Raw genomic sequence first — 18,330 nt, forward strand, 5'->3', positions numbered from 1 at the left:
CGTCCTTTCTCCTGTAGACCCGATGTACCTTGCTCTTCTTCTGCAGATCGATTCTTCACCTGATGTCTCTTCGCACCATCGGATCTTCACCCCCATTCTTTCATTTTTTCACTTTTTTAGTGTCTTTTTGACACCTGATATATTCTTATTGTCCAATTCATCACTTTTTTGCACTCCACAGCTTTTTGTATATTTTCTCACTTTTGACACACATTTTTTTTTTTTTTTTGTGCAGTGTTCACTCCAATCGACAGTTTTGCCGTTCATTCACAGTTGTAACAACAATACATACACTTTCTTGGTTCTAATATAACTTTTTCTCACTTGCATAAAATTGCCTATATACGGCATCCTCATTCATTCTAATTCCACTCATACACATTTCATTTATTCACATACCCCATTCACCACTTCACCCATTTATTTATTATTTTTATTTTTATTTTTATTGTTGTTGTCTAGCAACATTCATGTCTTGCTGGCGACTTACAACATCGTTCCTAAGCGCACACTTATTCATGTTAATGCTTGTTTAACTCATCTTGCACTGGCACACTATTTTACTTTGCCCTACCGTTGCCCTTAATAAATATGGTGCCTTGATGTGTTGGAGGAGTGTGTGCATGCCCGATGACCTCTGGGTGTTTGCACTTCCGGGTGGGTCGGTCACCGCATCATCCAGATCACGTGATGTGCTCTGGGTGTTGCTGCTGTTCCACCCCCTGGTTCGTGTCTCCGCCCATGCCGCCGAGCATGCTCTGCTGAGACCCAGCTCCACACGTCGCTCTCATTCAGGTGTGTAATTAGTTCGTCTCTTTTGATTGCCCGGCCAACAGCATTTAAACCTTCCAGCCTCCTCCCAGCACCACCCCTTGACAAAGTCCTGCCGGACGAAACACGTGTCGGGGAGGTGCTGGGCAGCATCCTCTCCTCAGCGCCCTCATACTCCAAACCCACCAGGTCAGGTACAGGTCATTATTTCCCTCTTTGGGCTCCTTGTTTATGCATTTTGATATTTTTCTACATTACCTGCTTCTGTGATGTAATTAGCATCTTTTGGCTATGCACTAAGCACTTTAAATTTGTCTACTTCCTTGTCAGCCATTGTGTGCTCGCTGCCCAGCACCTAAAACTACACTACCCTTTTGTTATGTTCTATTTTTAAAAAAATGACTTCAATAAATTTTTGCATTTTTATTACAATTTATGCTCATCTCCTTTTTCTATTGGTGTTGTCTGACTTTTGAGCATCTTTTCAATATTTGTGTCCTCCTTGCATTGCATTGCGCATGTTTATGTATATGTAAATGGTCCGTTAGTATTTATAGGTTTTGCGACAAAGAAACCTGTCAGCCAAGCCTAAGACCCCTTAGTGACCAACGTAGAAATCTGTACGGGCGGTCACTATAGAGTTAAGGAAATAACCACATAGTAAAAACTGTAAATACAAAGTCTGTTTTTACTATCAATTTTCCACATTGGAAATTGTTCTAAAACTTTGCACAAAATTTTACTGCAGAGAAAAAGCCATGGCAAAATTGATAAACTTATGAACAATAAGTTATTTGTTTTGCTTCCTTATGTCCCTCCAAAAGAACTTTTTGTACATAGTGACTAAGGCCTAAAATCTAGATTTGTCCTGCTTTCTATTTATAGACTTGTGTCTTTCCCCTGTCTTGTTCTGCAGAAGACGTCTGTACAGTACACAACAGCTGAATGTAAATGCTCTGGTGCAGGAAGACAGTCCCACCTGCCCCATCCAGTAGACAATTATCAGGTTATTTTTCAGTAAGAAGGTTGTCCATGCTGTGACCATGCTCCTTGCTCCTTGGGTGTGAAAGGACATTAGTTTTAACTGTCTAACGGCTCGTGCACCAATAGTACAGTGGCAATGCTAAAGAGAGGTATCAGCCAGAGATCCGGTGCCCTGATTGTCCTGGAAATACCTCATACCGATAGATATGATAAAACTATTTTTGTGCAGGAAACAACATTAGATAAAAATCTAATTTTAAGACAAAGTTGTACCAATCATGGCAAATGGGAGAAAAAACAGAACAGAGTATAAATCAATGTTTATGAAATATATCTTTTGCAGCTTTCTTAATGTCTTTATTCCTCAGACTGTATATAATGGGATTTATCAGAGGAGTAAACACAGTATATAGCAGAGAGATCATTTTACTCATTATAACAGTTTGTCCTTTTGTTGGAAAAACATAAACACAAAACAATGTCCAGTAGAATATGGAGACCACAATGAGGTGGGAGCTGCAGGTGGAGAAGGCTTTCTGTCTCCCGATACTGGATGGGATCCTTAATACTGTTATTACAATGTAAGTATAAGACACCACAATGATTGTGGTTGGGATTATTATAGTTGGAGAACCAATGATATACATCTCTAAGTGGACAAAGGAGGTGTCTGAGGAAGCAAGTTCTAGTAAGGGGACCAGGTCACAGAAGAAATGGTCAATTGTAGCGACCTCAAAATATAACAGTGATGGTGTGAAGGTCAAAACAAAGGAAGTGAGAAAACCCAATATCCAACACATAGCGGCCATTTTCACACACAATTGATTTGTTACAATGGATGAGTAGCGAAGAGGATTACAGATGGCAACATATCTGTCATAGGACATCACAGCCAGGAGAAAACATTCAAATACTTCTAAAGCACAAAAGAAATAAAACTGAGCGAAACAATCTGAAAAGGTAATGGTCCCCCCATTATTCACCAGGATTTGGAGCATCTTGGGGACGATATCTGAGGTTAATAAGATGTCACTGATGGACAGTTGTGAGATGAAGAAGTACATGGGAGTGTGGAGGATCCTGGTGGTGGCCACTATAGTGACAATCAGGAGGTTTCCACATATTGTTCCACTAAAAACAAAAAGAAAAAAGAGGAAAAGAGCATTTCTGAAAAGTCGACTTCCTTGAAATCCTGAGAGGAAAAACTCTGTGATAACGGTCAGATTTTTCTGCAAGTAAAATAGGAAAGTAAAACAAACTCAAGCAGATGTATAACTAAAGATCTAGTATCTGTCTAAGAGAGTGTCATGGCCCTCTATGGTGTTCAAAAATTTTAGCATACCAATAGGCATCTACAATCTGATTGAAAAGGTCAGAAATCAATGGTAGAGCATATTGATTTTCCCAGGAATTTTTAATGAATTTGCAGTTTGATGGATATGTTTCCTCGGCAAACTGTCCCGGATGTACTCTCACATAGCCTCACATTCTGGGGGAGACAGATTGAAATTGTTGTCCTATAATAATCCTGTAGTTGTAAGGACTTTGTGGAGTTAGAAATCCCTTGATTTGATCCTGGCTAATTCAAAAGAATACATATAGGATAATGACCTGCCCTTGAGGCAGGGTCAGGAACCTTGTGCATTAGACCACTGAATAAAATCAAGGAACAGTCCAGGCCAAAGTACTGCAGGCCAATCGTTTTGACATCACATATAATGAAATCATTTGAGAGGGTCCTGATTAAACATCTAAAAGTTGAAGTCAAAGGGCGGCTGGACCCACTCCAGTTTGCTTACAATGACGGAATAGGCGTGGATGATGCAGTGTTGTTTCCTTATACTCACCTTGAGTACAGGGGAACCTCAGGCAGAATTATGTAGTTCAATTTTTCCAGTGCCTTCAATACAATTGAACCAGGTGACCTGAGAGAAAATATGAGAGCCCTGCAAATGGACACCACCCTAACCAACTAGACCAACTATCACTACCTAAGAGATCGACCACATTACATCCAAATAGGAAACTTCCACTCCAACACAGTCATCAGTAACAAGGGAGCACCACAAGGGGCAGTACTGTCTCTCTTTCTCCTTACCCTCTACACTTCATACTTCAGATATAACTCTGTCCCCTGCCACCCACGAAAATGGGTGATGTTTAATTAATTGTTGGCTGCATCAGCAAGGGTTATCAATATCGATAAGACCAAGGAGATGGTCATTGAAGAGGAAAAAAATGGCGCCATTGCCAATAGGCCAGAAATAAATCAGGTCAACAGATACAAGTATTTGGGGGTGCACATCCAGGACAGACTGGAATGAAAGACCAATATTGATTGAGTATGTGGCAAAGTGATGACCAGGCTGCACTTGTTGAGAAACCTGCAGTCATTCCAAATGTTCGCTTAATATTGAATTTTTTTGGATGAAACTATGATGGCAAGAATACCTTTCTATCTGTTGGGGGGGGGGGGGGCGGCCTAAGCAGTAAAGGAAAGAACTGGCTCAACAAAGTCATCAAGGTAGCTCAGAACACTATTGGGGAAGTACTGCACCCATGGGAAGAAGTCTGGCAAAACAGATGCCTAAGGAAATTAGGCACCATTGCGCGGAACAGCGCTCATCCACATCATGACTTATATCAGACGCAGAGCTCATGCCAGCTCAGATGGAGAGCGGAGCTGAGCCGGTTTCGGCATACACGGGGTGTAGGCTGTAAATAATAGCTGACACCACCGTGGAACAACCGCGGTCGGAGTGGGTTCTGATCCGGTTGTGTAACCCGATAAATTCCGCAGTCAGTTCCTCCAGAAATCCCCCCCCCCTTATCTCTGACATGGCAGCCCTAAGCAAAAAAAAGCACAAACCCCACATATATATAGCATCACTGGATCTGTAACGACCAGTAGAATTTAAGAAAACCATTTCTGAACCCTCTTGATGCACACCATAAAAAAACTTAAAAATCCACCAAAAAGTATGATTTTTACCTATTTCATCCCACAAAAAAATGTTATAAAAGCGATTACAAAAATCTACTGCATAATAAAACTGTTGCAAATCCCTGCCATCAACCAGCTATGTAGGCCAAAAAAATAAAAATGTTATGCCACTTGAAGACGGCGATGCAAAAACTAGATATTTTATCCCAAATTAGGTTTTATTGTGCAAATTTTATTAAAATGTAAGAAAAAAAATTAAGTATGGTATCCGCGTAATTGTACTGACCCATAGAATAAAGATAACATGATTATTAGGCTATATGGTGAACAAGAAAAAATAAATAAAATCCAGTACAAAATCCAGATCTCAAAAAAAAGTTTATACATGTATTTTCAAAATGGTATCACTGGAAAAATCATCTCATCCCTGCAAAAACAATGCCATCACATGGCCCCAATAACGCAAAAGCTAACATTTTATAGCCTACAAAAGGGGCCAATGAGGAAATGAAAAAACTGGCAGCTGCAGGTCCCTCCTTCCCTCCTGTGCCCCAAGTAAAACAAGTAACGGCCACATGTGGGGGGTTTCTGTACTTGGGAGAAATTGCATAGCAAATTTTAAGATGGGTTTTTTCTTTTTATATTTTGGAAATGTGTAAATTTTTGGGCTAAATGAACATAAAACCGAAAAAATTTTACTATTCTAAATTTCACCGCCATTTTGATTTAATTACTATGGAATTCTTAAGGGGTTAACAATCTTCCTAAAAGCTGTTTCTCATAGTTTGAGGGGTGCAGATTTGAAAATGAGTTGATATATAGGTGGGTTTCTGATATTATATATTTAAAATTTCATTAAAAACAGTAATTATCTCCAAAATAGTAAATTCTCAAAATACGGAAAACCAAAGTTCGATTTGTAAGCCGCGTGACATCAAAATAAATGCTCTAGACATTTCAAAAATGATGAAAATGTAAAGTAGACATATGGAAAATGTAATTCAGCAACTTATTTAGGTGGTAAATCTATCTGCCTGCAAACGAGATGATGTAGAATTTTGTAAATGGCAAAATTTTTTTAAAAATCCATCATTTTTATGGGTTTTTTTATAAATAAGCGCAAAACTTATCAGCCAAAATTTACCATTAACATTAAGTACAACATGTGACAAAATGACAAAAAATCTATCTCATAATCTCTTTGATAAGTTAAAGTGTTAAAAAGTTATTCCCATATAAAGCAACGCAAGTCAGAGTCCAGAAAATGGGGCTGAGCCTTAAGCTACAAACTGACTGCGTCCTGAAGGGGTTAATTATGGGACCCTTATCCCATTCTCAGAAAAAGTCATGTTTTACTATAAACAGTTGCAAGATGCGTTTGCTAAAACACAGGATCTAATTTTTAGAAGGTGTCTGTATCATATCCACATAATAACACAGCAAATATGTTAAAAAAAAAGAAAAAAAAGAATCTATACAACGTATAAAGAATAACACAATTGATCAGAATAATGACACACAATGGGACATTGGGGTTTTTTTTTAAGCAAAAAATGTGGCAATTTTTAGTGCTAAACAATTGTAAGGGGCTTTCTCCGCCACTCAGAAATAGTGGCTAAAACATAGAAACATTGCTAAAGCAACCGCCTAAAAAAAATCACCAAAAAATCTCACAGTCTCTCCCCTCCCGGTGTATATGCTGCTGTAATTTTATTTAAATTTATTTAAAAAAAATGCAACAAACTGGGAGAGATTATTGATGGGCCAAAGTCACTTATAAACCTGGTGGACAGAGAATCTCCGAAGGCAGACATAGACGTGTCAGCGAATGATAACCACCAATGCACTTACCATCTCTGTACTTACATCAAATGTTTCCATTTTTCTGCCAAGAAATTTCTCTTCTGATGCTTCAGAAATAATTCTCACTCTCCCCTTCATTCACATATAAATAAAATGTAAGAGTCCTGTTTGAGGCGGAGAGGAGTATAATATAAGAACACAACAGAGGCAAAGAAGGATTGTGGGAGATAAGGTTCAGCCGTTACATCATGTGTCTCCCGAGTTCTGGAGGAAACTTCTAACCATCGTCGTCAGGAGATCACAGGAAGTTTCTTCACTGAAAAGTGAAACTTTTTGAAATACATTTAACACTGAGAAATAGAAGAAAGTCTATAGAAAATTCTTGGCAGGAGCTCAAGCGTCTCCTGTGTCCTAAATAACTTCTAATAATCTCTGCTAAGAAAGTTTCTGCTGTAAAAAGTTAAAATGCCTCATTGCCACATGGGGAAAAATCATTGAAAATCCCTTCTGAAGGTAAGTGACTGTTAAGAAGTTATTAAAGTTTCTCCGATACATTAGAAAACTTTATCACATACATTTTATTTAAGTTAAATGGGTTTTCCGGGCTTTATAAAACCTGTATACAAGGTGTGTTGGGGTGGGGGGCCTCACCTCCTCCTGTCACTGTCGGCTTTTGTCATCTTGACCACTGTTGTGCACCTGCTAAAGTTTCAATGTGCAGCAAATGTGCAGCAGGAGTCGGGACGGGAACCTTGGCCTCTGTAAATGAACCAAGGCCGGCACTGACAGCTGCAACAGTAGGTGAACGAAAGCGGCAGACACAGCAGGAATCAATTACTAAAATCAGGGCAAAATGTACTAAATGCAATGTATAGTGCAGCACGCGCCAGATTCAGGATTTTTGGCTCATGTTCTTCAGAATCTGGCACCCCCTGCACTGCTCCAACACAGTTCACCAACTTTTTTTTGGTGCACCTTTTTTGTTAGAGAGGAGCTGTGTCCTTGGATCTAGACAATCTAAAATCTTCAGTCCCATATGCAAAGGTTTAAACATAGTTGTCATTGTTTTTTTTTTGGATACAATCCCACAACAATATTCAATGGTTTCAAACCTAAAATTGTTTCCCTCAGATCCCCATAAAAACAATTGTGTAAACTTACCTGCATAAATCCAAATCTAGCAGTCGGAGAGTGTGTGACCAGCTCGTCCCCATGTCTTCTCAGCATTAGAAATAAATGTAAAGTGACGAGATTGACAAAATCAAAGGTCCTTTCACCTATCTGATCCAGTGGCATAGCTAGGGTTTCAGCACTATATATGCGTTGACCCCTAACCAAATGTTTTTAACTAAAATGACACATACTACTGTCGGAGTACTGCTAGCAGTCGCCAGGTCCTTGGCCCTTTTCACAACATCATTTTGTTACACCCATCACCTGTGTCTCCTGTTAATCCGGAGCTCCCAGCACACACAGCGTTCTTCTGCTTCAGCCCATGATCTCCTGCCTGCAAGCAGCACTCAGAGTGCATGTCCTGGAATGCTTTTATAAAAGGTCAATAGCTTCAGGATCAGAGGTAGTGAGTGGATCCTCTGTACCACCGCGGATGATGATGTAAGCCAACACCTGGGACCGAAGTCTAAGTGGCAAAGCGGGTTGGACTTGCTGCGGTGTGGTACCACCAGGTCATTCCACATTTGAAGTACAGAATAGTTAGTCAGAAGTGTGGTTGGGGACAGGTAGGAGGTCGAGACAGGCAGCATAGGATCAGAGTCGGGGACGTAGCAGAAGGTCAGGACAGGCAGCACAGAAGCAAGGTCAGGAACGGAATGGAGGTTACAATGGGAATTCAGAATAATCTCACAGGGCATCAAACAAGCTTTCTCTAAGGCTATGAGGCACAAAGATCCGGTAGGGAACTTCTACAGAGCTGGTGTGCACGCGCCCTAGGTGATGGGGACACGTGCACTGAAGTGTGGGCATAGCAGAGACCGCTACTGGAGCCGGGAAAGATAAGTTCCTGACCAAGGCACACGGAGGTACACGTGTGCACCTGTGACCCACAATATGGGTCACAGGGGCACCCGTGAAAGCACCACCCCCTTTGGCCTCCCCCTCTTCTTGGGCTGAAAGAACCTTGGAAGAAGAGCACAATCCAGGATGTTGTCCTCAGGCTCCCAAGACCTCTCCTCTGACCGAACCCCTTCCAGTCAATAAGAAAGAACCGCTTCCCTTTGACTGACTTCATACACAGGACCTCTTTCACCTCATAGACATCATTGGAATGTACCTCAGGAGCTGGAGGTGTTACTTGCCGCGAGAAGCGGTTCAGGATGACTGGCTTCAGGAGGGAGACGTGGAAGGAATTTGAGATGCGCATGGTGCGAGGAAGCCGGAGCTCATAGGCCACGGGATTGATGCATTTCAGCACCTCAAATGGACCCAGATAGCGATGACCAAGCTTGCAGCTGGGATCCTTCAGTTGGACGTATCTGGAAGATAACCACACCTTATCACCAGAGAAGACTGGAGGAGGCCTGCGTCTCTTATCGGTCTTGGTGTGGGGGCGGAGGCTCAAAGTGACTGCCGTGCTTGCTCCACGGTTGACTTGAGATCTTCAACAAATTCCTCCACAGCAGGAAAATCAAAAGGCTCAGACAGAGGAAGAGGTGGGCGTGGCAGCAGGGAGGACCAGTCGTCCTGTCAGGAAGAGACAATATGGCGGAGATAGCAGCCCAGAGTCTAATTAATCCTCTCAACTCGTCCATTCAACTATGGATGAAACGCACATGAGAAGTCCAGTTTAACCTGCAATTGACCACACAGAGACCGCCAAAAACAGGAAACAAACTGGACCCCACGGTCGGAGACATTGTGTCAGGGAAGAACATGTATCCGGAAGATGTTCAGGAAGAACAGGCTGGCAAGGCGTAGAGCCGATGGCAGACCAGGCAGAGAAACAAGGTGGGACATCTTAGAGAAGTGATCTGTTACCACCCAGATGACTGTATTACCGCAAGAAGATGGGAGATCCGTAACATAGTCCATGGCAATGTGAGTCCACGGGCAACTAGGTATAGGCAATGGAAGCAGCAGGCCTGCTGGCTTGAGAAGTGACAACTTGTTATGGGCAAAGGATGCACAGGAACCCCAATAATCTCAAACATTGACCAGATCTGGCCACCAGTAATAATGAGATACGAGAGCAATAGATCTCTGCACCCCAGGGTGCCCAGCCACAGGAAAGCAATGTCCCCAAATTAATATCCTCTTTTGAAGAGCCCTGAGACAGCGGGAATGGCATCACAGTCCTCAGCTAAGGATTTCCTCAGTGTTCCAGTCGAGCACTGGAGCGTGTTGCTGCAACCACGGGAGGCCCAAAAGCAGTGAGGACGTAGACCGGGGAGCACATGAAATGACAATCTCTCCTTGACAAAGTTTTCAGAGACAGGGACTCAGTACAATACTGGACCGGGTCATGGAGAATCTGTCCAATGACGGAAGAGATAACCAGCTGCTTCTCTCGGCGAACCACAGGAAAGTGATGCTGGGAGACCAAGGCAGCATCCACGAAATTCCCTGCAGAGCCAGAGTCCAGGAAGGCTGAGCCTTGAAGAAGGTTGCCTGTTCCAAAACCGAGAAGAGCAGGGACATTCAGATGAGGAAAAGCTTTGCTCTCACCTAAGGACGCTTCTCCCAAGAACCCTAGGTGCAAGTGTTTCCTGGGAGCTATGGATGGAGACAGTTCTCCTGTCTCGCTGGTACACTCTTGAGAGGTCTATCCACCTGCATTGGCTACCTTGCAGCAGATACGTAAGACGGCTGAAATGGTCTTTGGAAGACTGGAGCAAGTCGGGGCAGGCGACAGTTCCTGGCCGCCTCATTCCAATCCAGCTCAGAGGCTAAAGTACAGAACTGGACCGTTACGTCTCCAACAAAAGAGTCTCCTTGACGCAGGTTTGACAGTGAAGACTCAGCAGAAGACGCCCGGGCAGGTTCCTTAAAGATGGACCAAAATATCCTTACAGTCTATAAGGATAACGCGGGTACACAAGAGGTAAAGAGCCTCTATAATGGTTCAACTATTCTTTATAAGGGAACAGTATAAAATAATTTAATAAATACAAATTCTGCTGCTAGAACCAGCCACATTACTGGGTTGTAGGTTGCAGATTACTGGGGCCAGAGAGCACATTACTGGGGGCAAAGATGTGCATTACTGGGGAGCATGGTGCACATTATTGGGGGCCAGGTTGCACATTACAGGGGGCAGGGTGCACATTAGTGGGGGTAAGGGTACCCATTACTGGGGGCCAGGGTGCAAAATACCTGGGGGGGGCAGAGAGTGCATTACTGGGGGCCAGGGTGCACATTACTGGGGGGCATGGTGCACATTATTGGGGGGCAGGGTGCACATTACAAGGGGCAGGGTGCACATTAATGGGGCCAGGGTGAACATTACTGGAGGGAAGAGTGTATATATTATTGAGCAAAATAACTTTTTTTTAACTTTCCAATTGGCTCAAAAATGTATAGGGGTCTGAATACTTTTTGTTTCCACTGTACCATCAAAACAAAGCATAGATGAAACAGGGGCATTACTCATAGATCCAGGAACCATGGCTGTGGTAATCGTTTTTAACCATGGTCTACTTCCTTCTAAAATCCACTTTTAAGATTATGCTAATATTCCTGAGGAGCTCTGTTAAGTGTTTCCAATAAAGGTCCTTGACCTTCTCCAATCTAATCAAACATTTACATTTCTCTATCTATACCACTAGCACTTTTACCTTTAGAAGCTTGCAATGCGATTGGTTATTGTACACTCTATGGTACTTCACTATCTTAATCATAGGGGTGAGCTACTGAGCATGTGTGACCACCAGGTGTGATGCATTGTCAGGATCAGTGGTAGTGGATCTTCTGGACCACTGTGGATGATGACGTAAGCCGACACCTGGGACCAGAGGTTGCCGCAAATCAGACTTTCTGCGGCGTTGTACCAGCAGGTCGTTTCACAGGTGCGACTTCTTCTGCAGTGGCGGTCAAGGCGGAGTACAGAATCGTGAGGCAAGATTGCAGTTGGGTACAGACAGGAGGTCGAAATGGGCATACAGGATCAGAGTCGGGGACGTAGAGTGGAAGGTCAGGATGGGCAGCATAGGACGGAGGACAGGAACGGAATCGAGGCCACAACGGGAAATCAGGATAATTGCACAGGGCATTAGGTACAAGCTTTCTCTAAGGCTATGAGGCATCGCGGAGGCCGCTGCTGGAGTCGGGAAAGGTAAGTTTCTCGCTGGAGCACATGGAGGTACATGGGTGCGCCTGCGACTTGCAATAGGGGTCGCAGGGGCACCCTTGACATGCATGTGATGGAAATCATTAAAAAGGCTAAAAAAATAGGAACCCAAACAATAACAGGGCAGAGGTTTCATTTTTGTTATATAATTGCAGTTGAAAAAAGCTATTTAGGTTCTGGATTGAGTTGTCAATAACCGTGATGGTCAGATGAAGATTGATATTATTTGTTCAGTCATCGTTTAATTTCTGTTTTTTGAAGATAATATTGTATCTTCTGGGATTTTACACATATTCTACAATTATTTAATTGGATGTAGAGGAAACAACTGGAGACAATGGGGAGCATTTCCCCCGAGCTGTTATACCTGGTCCCTTACCTTCATTTTCTGTATAAAACCAGACGGACTCTGACATAGGATATTCATGTGTCTAAGTGCCCGACATTTCACACGTTAATTGAGAATTATTTTTTAGTAATGTCCATGATCCTGTGAGTTAAAAATTTCCCCTGTATTTTCTTATTCCTCCGTACAAAATCACTGTTCTGGGATCATGGACACATTTCATGTAAGTATCACTAGATCTACAGTCAGGACCCGCTCATGGACATTAGGAACTGGGACCAAAATAGAAATTTGAACGCAACTTTGTTGCAACTTTGTTGGCGCTAGCTCTGTTTATTTGGTGTTCAACTTCAATGTTTTTTTGTACTGATATTTTATTTTGTGTGCACGGCCTTAATGCATTTTATGTATCACAAGAAAAAAAGATGGGTGTCAAAAATGACAAACCCCATTCATGAAGGGGTTTACAAGTTTAGCATTGCTTTTTGTTGATCTGATTGGGAGCCAAAACTTGCAGTGACATGTCACTAATTCGGTGCCTGATTTCTTCCCTTGGCAGTCGGTCACCCGTAGGGTGGACGTTAATTGCACACTCTTTACACCAGCCCTGACCTTGCTGTGCTGGGTGTATCCTGCTACCCCTAATCTTGGCTTTTTCTGTCTGCCATCTAGTGTTTTGCTTTGTTATTTCTTGATTCATCTGAACCAATTATCATCTCAATTTAGAGTACAGGCAGTCCCTCGGTTACCTACAAGATAGGTTCCATAGGTTTGTTCTTAAGTTAACTGTATAAACTGTATACTTTATAATTGTAGATCCAGACAAAAAAAAAAAATTGCCCCAGGGACAATTGGAGTTTCAAAATTTTTTGCTGTAATGGGACCAAGGATTCTCAATAAATCTTCATTACAGACACCTTACAGCTGATCATTGCATTCTGGGACTATAGTAATATCCTGAGACCTTCACCAGAGGTCACAGTGGGCAGAGGTGTGTCTGTAACTAGGGGTCATCTGTTAGTCCGGTGTCCTTAAGTAGGGGACCGCCTGTATTTCAAAAGAAATGGTGATCCTGTTAAATGAAAGCACAGATCTCTTAACAGAATAAAAGGTGGGGGTGACCAAGGCAACATCCTAAAGTATAAAGAGGGGAATGTATTTAGCCATTTGTTCTGACTTCTGCTGTAATTTGCACCAAAATCTGCTTTCTGACACATCTTCAAGGCTTTTAGATCCATTTTCAACATTTTACCTATTTGTCCGACAAAGACGGTGTGGGTTGTGAAAAGGGCCAAGTCTCCGAAAAAGGGAACCAGGTCAGGCTTAAGACTGTTCACCACTGTGGACACAGTTTATACCAACCCAAAGATAGTATGAAGTAGAATATGACAGTTTTACACTGCACCAGTATTTAAAGGGAACCTGTCACCAAAAATGTGATTTTTTTGCTGGTGACCAGTTTCAATAGCCAAAGATTTGCTGATTTCAAAAATGCCATTGTCAAAATTCTAAATAATTTAATCAATTTTTTATTTGTTTTTTTATACATTTCCTGGCTCCCTGTGAGCAGCATGTGCTGAGTCTCCGGGGAGTGGGCAGCTGGAACCCCCTTATTCCTGTGTCTCCTCTTGCATTCCCCATCCCCCCCTGCCGTCTCAATGCAGATGATTGGAAGTGGGAGAGGGAGCTGGATGAGAGGGTGCTGACAGAGGCACAGAGGCTGAAGCTGACCCTCCCTGGAGACTCTCCGCACACTGCTGGCAGGGAAGCAGGTCATGGAGAAGTAACTATTAAACACTACTGAAATGATTGAGAATGCCGACACAGCATAGCACAGGTTATTGAAACTTGTCACCAGCTGAAAACTATATTCCTGGTGACAGGTTCGCTTCAACATTACAGTGTTGTCTGATTTTTCAATGGCAGCCACATTGACACATTTCACCCAATGAATCCACAACCTGATGTCTATTACATCTACATTTTAGCATTGTGTTACTACCACTTTGTTCACCACTAACTAGTACTGCACTGATTCATCTACTACTATAATTTTCAAGCAAAATCTGTGCTAAACTTCACAGCGATGATATATTATTTATAGTGCTATTCTTCTTTCCGGTAAAGAGACATGGGCCCTCTAAGGCTAATGGGGGGCTCTAAACATGGACAGGGGTGCATCGGCAGTTATGGCCTCCTCAGGTTACATCCTGCTTACATTACTATATATAATAATTTTTAACTACTACTAATATTATTGTTATCATTACCAATAATAATGTGACTGTGCGTAAGTCTTTTTTCTTTTTCAAACCCAGGAGAACAACCTGACTCTGGTCACTGAGTTTTTTCTATTAGGATTTCAAGGCACCCAACATTTTCGGATTTTCTTGGCTTGTCTTCTGTTAGTGATCTACACTGCAGCAATATGTGGAAACCTCCTAATCATCACCCTGGTGTCCACCAGCAAGACCCTCCACACTCCCATGTACTTCTTTCTCACACAACTGTCCATCAGTGACATATTTCTGACAACAGATGTTGTTCCAAACATGATCCACGTTATTCTCAACAATGGGGGGGCCATTGCCTTCAGTAACTGCATTGCACAATTGTATTTCTTTGGGGCCACTGAAGCATCTGAGTGTCTCATCCTCACAGTGATGTCTTATGACAGATATGTGGCCGTCTGCAATCCTCTTCGTTACACTTCTATCATGACGAGTGGACATTGTGTGAAGTTGGCCGCCATGTGCTGGATTTTAGGTTTTTCCACTGTATTGGTCTATGTCATAACAACATCCAAGCTTAAGTTTTGTGGAGGGAACATCATTGACCATTTCTTTTGTGACTATGTTCCTCTACTAGAAAGAGCTTGCTCGGATACTCTCATTGTTGAAGTTGAGGTTACATTATTAAGCGTTCCCTTGGTTATTATTCCAAGCATCATAATCATAGTACTCTATGCTCGTATCATTGTCACCATCCTACGGATCCCTTCCAATATTGACCGTAAGAAAGCCTTCTCCACCTGTAGCTCCCACCTCATTGTTGTCTGCATATTTTATTGGACAATATTCACAGTTTATGTTTTCCCAACTAGGGGTCAAACATTGACCATCAGTAAGATCCTCTCCCTTCTCTATACTGTTGTAACCCCTTTCATAAACCCCATCATATACAGTCTGAGGAATAAAGACATAAAGAAAGCCATTCATGAAACTAGGAACAAACTTTTGATGCATTTACAGCTTTCCATAAACTGAATGATTAGTTTAGACCCCTCCCCTGGATGTTTATGGGTATCAACGTGTTCAAAGCCTCACTCAAAGCCTCAATGAAAGTATTCAGCACAAATGTAGAAGAGTAGATACAAGTGGGTTATCTATCAAGGCTTTGATGCTAGAAAACTAGCAATCCACTAGCACTTGTGATAATTCCAAGGTAGAAGAAAGGCAGACGACACTCACCGGTATCGGAGGCCGCTGCGTGGCACGTATCTTCCCTGCTATGTGTTCCTACACTCAATGAAGTGATTTGTGTCCCCGATACCGTTTTGTCTACCTTGGATTGCTGACCACTGTGACACTCCGGATTGAGACCTTGTATATGCCAGTTCACACGTGCATTTACTGGAGTTTGTTCCTTATCGCTGTGATAATTCTCCCCATTACAATAGCTCCATGACAATGTATGAATCGGGAGGTGGGTGAAGATGGGGGTGGTGAGGTCGCTGATGGAGTGTCCCAGCGGGGCTGTTACAAGTGAAATTTCTCATGCCACAGAATATTTCTACACCAGGTAGGACCCGGCATATCAATGCACACTACACAGCGGACCACTGGATACATCAAGAAGCCAGAACCTCTTTATGTATCAGGTTGTGCCAAAAGGGGTCACAACATTAACACCAGCGCCAGCGTATGATAAATAACCCCCATGGTGTTCATGATTTCTGTTAAGAGCACAGATGCCTCATTTGAAGTCAACGCTGCCATCATGGAAATCTATGGATAAGGCTGGGGGGTCGCACTGCTGATAATTTCCTTCCCCCAATGCTGTGGACTTCTATCTTAAAGCCAAGCATTGTGATGAGTATCAAAGGCCAAGATATTTAGCATTTTATAATTTTGGGGGGAATTTTTTTTTTTTTTGTATTTTCTATTCAGAATTGTTGTCTCTTGATCAATAAAGCTTTTCTTCTAGCCCTGATCTATGGCCTGACTTGATTATGAAGGGTGGACTTAACTGGCTTTAAAGGGATATTCCCAGTTCAGAAAATTAATGTTATTGCTTGTATTATAAAAAGTTATACAATTCTCCTATATACTTTCTGTATCAATTCCTCATGGTTTTCTAGATCTCTGCTTGCTGTCATTCTTTAGAAAGCTTCTATGTTACTTCCAGTGGACAGAAATCTGACCCTGGTCACACAGGTACACGGCTCGTTAGTATCATACAGAGTAATCAGAGCTGTGTGATATCGAGTTGTGCACCTGTGTGATCAGGGTCAGATTTCTGTCCACTGGAAGCTTCCTATAGAATGAAAGCAAGCAGAGATCTAGGAAACTGTGAGGAATTGATACAGAAAGTATATTGGAAAATTGTATACATTTTGATCATAAAAACATTAACATTAATTTGCTTAAATAGGAACATCCCTTTAACTTTGGTCTAGTTCTGACTACTCACTGCCTTACATCCTTTTGCTTGGCACAAACACCAGACCTTAATATATGGAAATTAAAGGAATTGTTCCTAAAAGTTAGAAAGTTTCTACTGGATCTGCCACAATCAGACTTAGCTCGAGCTGCCAGACTGGGCAAGTGGCCACTTAGCATCACACCAGATCCTCTTAGTTGAGACACGGTCAACACTTTTACTTGACAACTTGTGAACACAAATCTTCTTTTTCAGCCATTCTTTGGTTGATTTGCTTTGTTGCATCATCGAACGTCCCGTTTCTTGAGATCTTCAACCGCTGCCCTCGTAGACTTCTTGAAAACGTCTTGGTTCTGTCAGGTTCGCTAGAGAGATTGCTGGGACTTCTGGTTCTTCTGGTGGTACCAGCAGCGTTCTCCGTACCCCGGCGCGTATCCGCGCAAACTCCACCTCTCGTCCTGGGCAGCGGCTGCTAAGATCTCGCGCTGTCTAGGAGGGGCTGGGACTTTGAACCTCTGCTTGGTGCCTGGTTGTTCTGCACCATGAGGGGTTAATTCCCAGGAACTGTCCAGCTCCTATCAGATTCTGGAGGTGGAGTTCTGGCTGCATAAATTGCAGCTTCACTAGTCACCAGTGCCAGTGTTTGAAAATCCCTTTCTCCACCTGGTTGCTGCTAGTTTGTATTGCTCTGTATCTGTATCTATATTGTTGCTAACTCGGCTAGTTTTGGACTTTGACTCTTTGCTTACTGATTCTGCTTTTGACGTACCCTCTAGTTGTGACTCCGGCTTGTTTACGATTCTTTTGTGTTTTATGTTTGTCAGTCTGTTTGTGTTCCCCTTCCCACACTTACCCAGAATATTTCGAGTCTTCAAGTAGTCGCCCCACGGTTTAGCGTGGGGGGGCTATAGGAAGGGACAGAGGTTGGGGCAAGCTCAGGGCACACTATCCCCTGTCTTTTGTGTAACCAATCCTAACAGGTTCATTTTGTAATTTATTGCTCCATATAACATTTTACATCTTTGAAAATTATGTTCTTAAAGACAGAGTTCACACTAATCTATCCTTAAAGGAAACCCACCACTACGGATCTACCTATTAAGACAGATCCAGTGGTAGGTGTATCTAACGTATGTAAGGATCGCCCTTTTAAGGGCTAATCCTTTACTCCCCTCGATCTTTTCTAATCTTTAATCAAGGTAAATATAAATTTTATAAAGAGGCGGTGGTAGATGCATCTAACGTATGTAAGGATAGCCCTTTTTACTCTCCTTGATCTTTTCTAATCTTTAATCAGGGTAATATGCTAATTTTCTAAAGAGGCTACTGGGGCACGGAGTGGCCGGAGCTGAGGCTACATGGTGCGGCTACTCTACACCCCAGTAGCCTCTTTGATCCTCCTACCCAGACATTTTCAGCACGCAGCTACAAGGAGCCGAGCGCATTTGTCGGCGAAGCCGGAGTTCTGCACATGCGCAGGACACAAGCCAGCGGCTGCGCGATCTCAGCTCCAAAGCC

The 18,330-nt window shown here is 42.5% G+C and overlaps 1 protein-coding gene across 1 annotated transcript; it reads left to right on the forward strand.

The window, feature by feature from the left end:
* Positions 1-12,358: 12,358 nt before the first annotated feature.
* Positions 12,359-15,416, forward strand: LOC140128726 (olfactory receptor 11L1-like). The gene is made up of 2 exons (XM_072150424.1): positions 12,359-12,373; positions 14,469-15,416. The coding sequence occupies exons 1-2, from the start codon at positions 12,359-12,361 to the stop codon at positions 15,414-15,416; spliced, it is 963 nt and encodes a 320-aa protein (XP_072006525.1).
* Positions 15,417-18,330: the final 2,914 nt, after the last annotated feature.

The sequence above is a fragment of the Engystomops pustulosus genome, chromosome 4 (genome assembly GCF_040894005.1).
Source record: "Engystomops pustulosus chromosome 4, aEngPut4.maternal, whole genome shotgun sequence".
NCBI classification, from domain to species: Eukaryota; Metazoa; Chordata; class Amphibia; order Anura; family Leptodactylidae; genus Engystomops; species Engystomops pustulosus.